This window comes from Mandrillus leucophaeus, unplaced genomic scaffold (assembly GCF_000951045.1).
Source record: "Mandrillus leucophaeus isolate KB7577 unplaced genomic scaffold, Mleu.le_1.0 Scaffold2, whole genome shotgun sequence".
Lineage (NCBI taxonomy): Eukaryota > Metazoa > Chordata > Mammalia > Primates > Cercopithecidae > Mandrillus > Mandrillus leucophaeus.
Window position 1 is genome coordinate 12,803,190 of NW_012102031.1, and position 7,356 is coordinate 12,810,545.

General features: G+C 59.5%; 1 protein-coding gene across 4 annotated transcripts in view; it reads right to left on the bottom strand.

The window, feature by feature from the left end:
- SMTN (smoothelin) overlaps positions 1-7,356 on the bottom strand; it is a 24,830-nt gene that overhangs the window by 15,773 nt on the left and 1,701 nt on the right. For 3 of the 4 annotated variants that reach the window (XM_011979043.1, XM_011979042.1, XM_011979044.1), the window contains exons 2-8: positions 6,915-7,044; positions 2,117-2,265; positions 1,624-1,717; positions 1,453-1,531; positions 1,261-1,358; positions 210-530; positions 49-121 (exon numbers count right to left, since the gene is read on the bottom strand). In XM_011979043.1, coding sequence (XP_011834433.1) covers positions 49-121; positions 210-530; positions 1,261-1,358; positions 1,453-1,531; positions 1,624-1,717; positions 2,117-2,265; positions 6,915-6,965 — 865 coding nt within the window. In that variant the 5' untranslated portion in view covers positions 6,966-7,044. Of the gene's footprint in view, positions 1-48; positions 122-209; positions 531-1,260; positions 1,359-1,452; positions 1,532-1,623; positions 1,718-2,116; positions 2,266-6,914; positions 7,045-7,208; positions 7,303-7,356 lie in introns of those variants that run through there. The other variant, XM_011979041.1, reaches the window with a different exon arrangement.

Genomic DNA, 7,356 nt, shown 5'->3' on the forward strand with positions numbered 1-7,356 from the left:
GGGGAGGAGAAGGCAGATGCCTGTGACTACCCCTGCTGGGACCCTCACCTGCTCTCTTGGTGTCAGAAGGGCCTCTGGTAGGGCTCTGGGCAGCAGGGGTCTCTTTGGGGCCAGACAGAAGCTGCAAGGGAGAAGAACACAGCATGAGCAAGGCCTGACTCCCAGACCTGCTCACTTGCCTGGCATCCCTGCCCCTCACCCAGACTCACCTTGTCGACCACCTGGCCCTCAGTGCTGGTGAGCGTTGGAGACTCCTGAGGCTCAGGGCTGGTGGTCTTGGGTGGGCTGGGGGGTGGCTCTGGGGCGCCTGGAACCTCGGCTGTAAGGCACTGGGCCTCGGCAGGCTCCAATGGAGGCTCAGGAGAGGCAGCGGTGGGTGAACTGCTGGGTGAGGCAGGTGAGCTGGATGTGCTCCCAGGTGGGGCTCGCAGCAGGAGTGTCACTGTGGTCACATCCTGGCTGGTGCATTCAGGGGTGGGAGTTGGCTTTGAGACCTCTGTCTGCTGTTCCTGTTCCTCTCGCTCTGGCACCTGTAAGGGACCCATAGGATATAACCAAGGCTCCCTAGGCCTCGAGTGCCAACCCCACCACTGAGGGCCAGGCTGGCAAGTGCCCAGGGCAGGGCATGCAAAGCAGAGTGGTGGGGCATGGCTTCCTGTAGGCACACCTGCGGAAGCACTGGCAATGATATGCTAAGAGCAGTCTCTGATCCCCATTTCCCAATCTCTTGGCACTACCTAGCCAAAGGGGTTCAGAGAGAACCCGGTCCTGATGTCAGAGGGTGGGTATGGCAGGAGACCTATTGGGGACGAGAGTTTAATAGATCCCTGGAGTGGAGGTTCCTGACCCCTGGCCTCAGCCTGATTCATCTGGAGTGGGAGTGGGGTCCTGCCAGGACTGTGGACCCAGCGGCCTCTGCTGGCCACTTAGGGAACCTGCATGGCCCGACCTCTCACCCACACTCTGGAGAACAGAGAGTGAACTGTGAGACAGCTGGGGTCTGACATGCAGGCCCCATAAGCCAAGGTAAAGATGTGGGCTGTGTTGAGGGTGAGGGGCAGCCCTGGGATGGGTTGAAGCAGGGGAGGTGCCAGGGCCAGATTTGCATTTCTGGGAGATCCCTCTGGCCGCTGAATAGAGGCTGGAAGGCAGGGGTGGGCCCCTTACAGTCAAATACCAGCCTAGCAAAGACACACAGGTGCTCTATGCTACTGGCATCCATGGGCACAGGACACTGGGCCACCCTCCCACCCTCCTTACCTCACACTGTTCCAGCCTGTGTGCCACTCGCCCCTTGCTGTCCTCTCTTAAGCCACTGTTGGGACGCGCGCTGCACAACCTCCCAGCCAAGGTGGCAGCTGGAAGGGAAGGAGCAAGTGTTAGGTGAGTAGTGGGGAGGTGCTGTGGACAGCAGACAGCAGGGCAGGGGTGGGGCCGGGACAGGCCACATACCCTCAATCTCCTGAGCCCGTACGCGGCGGATGGCAGCTCGGATCAGCTTGCGCTCCTCATACTCACCAGCGCTTCGCAACTGTGGGTGACAGGCAGGCTGCGGGTGTTGGGCTGTGGAATCCAGGTCTTCACCTGCCCTGCCCCCATCCCCTGCCCCAGCCTGGGCCTCACCAGTGCAGTCAATTCCTCTACATCGTTCATGGACTCCAGCTGCCCTGCCAGCCGTGCCAGGGCAGCCCGCTGCTCAGCTTCCCGCTGCTGAGAGCTGCAGAGACATCATGACTGTAACCACCACTGCCATGGCCAGGTCGTGGAGGATGTGGGCTAAGGCTAGGAGTCAGAACAGAGTACCCAGAACCTTGGCAGAAGGGCATGTGGCTGTGCACACCCTCTGACTGCACACTGATACACATATGCCCATGGACATGGGCACTAATACCACGCACTCAGACGTGCCGTCTACACCAGCACGGCCGTGACGCCACAATCAGTACATGCCCCATGCCCACAAACATCCCTGTTTTTCCAGAAGCGTGTGTGGACGTACCGCCATTGGCACATGCAGTCCACAGATACACTTGTGCTCACGCCTGCCTGCACACATGAGTTGAGCTGGGGCGCACACTCACCCTCTCACCCGCATGTTCCACCCCCCGCTACTCACTGCAGCCAGTTCTCCTTGTTGTCCTGCCGCTCGGCACGGAAACGCTTGGATGCCAGGGCCTCCTCCTCGCGCTCCAGCTCCTGCCGCTGCAGTTCCCGGATGGCTGAGCGGATGCGCCGCCGCTCTGCCAGATCTGCTGTGACCTCCAGCTGCAGCGGGGGCGAGGGGCAAGTCATTTTGGCTGCCAGGGGCGGAGGGCTGGCACCAGCTGCCCACGGGCTCTGCCTGGGGCACAATATGTGGCCTGTGTCCACTCCCTCTGTCCCAAGCTCTTCACGTGCCTGCCTGCCCACGCAGGGTCTCGGGGGTAGACCCAGCCCACTGTTTCAGGACTCTTGGGGAGCCCACTTTGCATTGTGGTTCACAGAGCACACGACTGAGTGGACAGTCAGAAACTGCCCACCTGTGCCAAATGCCAAGCCAGGCACTCCTTTCTACAACTCGATTCCTGCCCCTCAGAGCCCAGATCCCCAAAAGCCAGGGAGCTACTGCAGGAGGAGGAGGAGGAAGGCCACCCTATGAGCCACTAACAGGGTCCCTAAAGGGAAAGGTGAGAGCTGAAGTCTACCCTCTGAGCAAGGGAGGCTCCCATGGTCTAGTGACCAAACACCACAGCCCACCTGGGGGTTGACTGCTTCATCCACAGATGGGGAAAGTGAGTGCAGGTGCTCAGGAGTCCTGCCTGGCTGAGGGCTATTGTCCCCACTGCACTGGCCTGGCCCTAGCCACCATCGAAGGAGCCAGGGCGCAGAGTGGAAGGACCAATTCCCCAGACATATAAGGTAGCTGGCACTAGGGGCTACCCCAGGGCCTTAGAGAGGGCATCCCTGGGTGACAGGTGCTCCTACCAGGTTCTCAGCCCCTCAGTTCCCAGGAAATTGGGGGTGACTGGTCTAACCAGGTTCAGGAAAGAACACCTTCTCTGGAGTGAGTCAGCCAATCCTGTTGCCTCCCCCACACCTCCACCATGTAGAGCCACCCCCTACAGATCCTCAGTCCTCAAGAGGACTGGCCCAGGGTTCCCCTGGAAGATAGTGGCAGAGATAAGCCTCCAGTGTGGGTCTGATAACCAGATGGGAGCCAGTAAAGGCGGGGTGATTTCCTCTGTCCCCACCCCCCAAATCATTCAGGGGTAGGGCCAAAGAACCCTCTATCATCTCCCTTTTTAGCACCCTCCCATCATTCCTTTCTGCTTAGTGGGAAGGCCAGGTGGCAAGGGTAGGGATGGAATGGAGATAGTTTTCAGCAGGGAGTGTGGGCTGGCCCAACTCAGCCATGAGCCAGCTTGTCCTAGTCTGAAGAGAGCAGGGAGAGTCTTGGGGGAAGAGCCCTCCAGGGTCCACGTTCCTGAGGAATTATGAGAAGGCCCCCCGAAACTCAGGCCAGAGCCCCCAGTTGGTTCCAGCTTGGCTGGGTGATTAGGAGCATAACCCTTAAACTCTCTGCGTCTTGGTTTTCTCATTTGCCAGTGGGTGGGGTTGGGAACAGTGACTTGGGTTCTCCTGTACATAGCTGGAGTTGCAATAAGCATCACCCCCATACTTGGTTCTAGCCAGTCAGGGGAAGGGAGAGAGACGAGAGGGCAAAAAGGAAGGGCAGCATATCCCGAGGCATCAGTAACATTTATGGAGAGCCTGTGAGTTGAACCCTGTGCTGAGCCCCCTACTTGTCCTAAACCCACAAAAACCCTAGATACTGTGTTATTCCCATTTGACAGATGAGGAGATTGAGGTCCAGGAAGATGTGATTTGCTCATGGTCAAACGACCTGAGCCAGGATTTGAACCCAGGTCTCTCTGACTCCAGGGCCTGCACTAGACTGAGGATAGCTCTGCTATTGGGGTCTGTTTGTCATGGTGGGGACCTCAGGGATCCTGGCACTGTGTTGGAGACCCCTCTAGCCTGGACTAGAGATGCTCTGAGGCCTAAGGAGACCTTACAGCAGAGGCAGGGAGAATGAGGCTCACTCCCCAGCCCCCGGTCCTGGCTGTGTCTCAGGCCTAGAGCCTCCTGTGGTACATTTGGAGACTGGGGGCTGGAGGGGACAGAGAGTCCAGCCCCTTCTGTACAGAGGGTAAAGAGGCCCAGAGGGACAAGGGCTAGCCTTTTGTCTCCTAGGTCCCCATTCTCAGTGCTCTGCGCTCTGAGATGGGGTCCTTGTCCCTGACAAAAGTCTGATGTAGGAACTTGGCCACCTCTACAACACAACCCCTGGAGCTTCAGTGTCCCCATCTGGAAAATGGGAGCCTCCCTCTGATCCCCCATAGTGGGTGGGCAAGGCTGGGGACTGACAACCTCATTCCACTGGTCACCCTCTGGCACGACCCTTACCTTTGGGCCTGGAGGCAAAGGTTGGACCACAGTGTCTCCTCTGTTCCACCCTCCCAGGCCCCACCGCTGTGTAAGGAGGGAGCTGTGGGAGGGAGGGAAGGAAGTACAAAGCGCCATTGTCTACTGAGGGGGAAGGGGAAGGGGATGGGGCGGTTTCCGAAACTGCCCAGTGAAATTCTCCCGGGAGGAAAGAGGGTGCTTCCTCCCCCTGGGGGGCCGGCTCTCCGTGTGCTCTCTGCCCTCGCTGCTGGGAAGACTGGCAGGCCCTGAGGTCTCGCTGGGCCTCAGTCTCCCCAATAGCACAACGGAGGGGACTCTCCAGGGTTTCTCCCAATCCCAGCTCCCCCAGTTGCCCATGGGGGTCCCGCCGGCGGTGGAGCGAGGCCTCGCCAGGGGGCGCTGAAAGCCCGCAGGCTCTGCGACCGCATTCCCTCGCAGGGTGCCGCCCTCGCCTGGCCCACCCCGCCTCGCGCTAGGCGCCGAAGGGGGAGCCAGATATGAAGACCCCCGCTACCGCCTGCTTCGGTGTCCCGACCTAAAGGGAAGAAACCAAGGTCCCCAGGATACCCAGCTGAGTGACGGAGGTCGAACTGGAACTCGGGACCGAGGGGAGGGCGTCCCGGCTGGTGTGGAGGGGCACGCGGCGTGCAAGTCCCCAGGCGCCCCCATTCCGCCCATTCCCCGCCTAATCCTCAAGAATGTGCGGGAGCCGGGGCCGGAAGCGACTGCCCGCATCCCCAAATCGGCCAGACGCCGGGCGCAGGGCGGGCGGAGCGGGCCCAGCTTTTCCTTATAAGGCCCGGCCCCGCGGGGAGGAGCCCGGTTTGGGACGCCCCCGTTCTTGCCACGAAGCCAGCGGGGGCCGGGCCGGCGCGCGGGGCGCAGTAATGGCGGGCGCCGGGTGCTGGAGGAGCCGCTCCCGGGGTCGGAAAGACTTCCAGCGGCACCAAGCCTGAGACCGGGGCAGGTTCTCATCTGTTCTTTCCCAGAAATTGGGGCGTGAGTGGACTGACTTCAACCACTGCTCCAGCTTCTCCTCCGAAACTTTTCTCAGCGCCGCCCGAGCCTCGCATGAGAGAGGGAGGTGGCGGCTGAAGAACTCTGAGCCTGACTGTGGACACCTTGAGATGAGGATGCGCGGGAACCTGGCCTAGCATTCCCTCTTTTTGGGCTGCGCAGACTCTGTGACTCCCACTGGGACTTGGACTTCCTGAGGGGAGGTCGAGCTGACTGGTGGGCACCTTTGGAAACCCAACCCCATCCCCTCCAGGCTGCACACATCCTGCGGTGATAGTGGAGAGGCAGACACCCAGAGAGTCTAATGCACTGGTCTGAGAACATACAGGCAGGAGTGCCTTGGGGAGGTTATGGCAGCAGCTGGGCACTGCCCAGTGGCTGGGCTACGCTAGCTGGTTCCAGCCTCTGCCTGCAGGGGAAGGCATGAGACGGGGGTGGGTCACTTGTCTTCTAGGTAAGGTAAATCTTTAATTTACCCCCATGGACAAGGTTCAGGGACTGGGGAGATGGAGCTCTTCTGGCGCCTCCTCCAGGTCAGGCTGCCTGGTCTTGGGGGTTGGGGGAGGAGCCCTGCCCCACCGGGTTGCCCTACAGCCTCTCTGTGCATGGGGATAGACAGGGCTCTCAGGAAGAGGAACAAGAAAGGGGATGGAGTGGGCTCATCTTTCTTCTACCTGAGATCTGGGTCCATGCCTCATTCTGTACCCATGCCAACTCTAGGACCTAGAGCTTGTGTGCACACACATCTCCTTCCCTCCCTCCATTTTACAGGTAGAGGAACTGAGACTCAGGAGTAGAAAAATGAGATGAGAAGCCACAGAATCCATAAGGGCCCACAAAGCCTGTTTCTCTCTTATGGCCTCGTCCAGCCTTGACTTTCCCAGGACTCTGGTCCCCCGTGGCCCACTATGGGGTTGGGATTTTGGCATAGCGCCTTCTTAGATGGGTGTCCTTGAGCAGGTGATTTCAACTCTCTTGAGTTGCAGTGCCCAGGCTTTCAGAGCTGCTGTAATTATTCTGTGACATGGTATATATACCCAGTACCCAGCCTGCCCCCTGCCAGGCCTTGGCATTGTTAATCATTGCTGCTACCAATATCACTGGGCCAGCTTCCAGGGGTGGGCACTGCCCCAGCTATTGCTCTGGAGAGGCATATCCAGCCTCACCACACCTGTGGCTGCACATGGGCGAGTCCACAGCAGTTACTGTTTAAACAGGTGGTGGCCATGGAGGGCTGGGAGGGACTAGGCTTCAGCACCTGGCATGGACAGACACATGCCACAAGGGCCTCTGCATCAGCCACATGGAACTGGCCCACCTCTGTTCCCATGTCCCCCTCCTCCTGACCTTTCCCCCATCACTTCTTCCTGTTAGCTGAGAAGTATCCTGGATTGACCCTGCCTCTCTGGCTTGGCTTTCCTGTCCCCACAGTGGGTGATGGGGCCACTTACCAGCTTCCGAAGGGCTCCCTCATCCAGCCCAGCTAAGGCCTCGTCTGCCATCTCACTGGCCCCTAGCTCCGTTGGTTCCTTTCTGGTGAGATCCCCAGTGCCTGTGGCACCGTCACCAGCTCAGAGGATTCTGCAGGGGACAGACATGAATCAGGCATGCTGGGGCTTCTAGAAACCACAGACCCTTAGGCTCTGTTCCTTACTTTCCCTCTCTAACCTAGGAGCGTCCATTACTGTCCCATCCTGTAATGTGGTTCCTGGCTGGAAGTTGCCCTCTGCCCTAGGGTGGTTTGCTGGAAAACTCAGCAAACCCAGGGTAGGGGGTCTTTGGTTCCAGCCCTGCCAGCTTGGCCACCAGTCTGCTGTGTGGCCTGGGATGGACTCTCATCCTGTCTAAACCTCAAACAGGGAGGGCAGGGACCTGGATTGAGAAGCCAGGGCC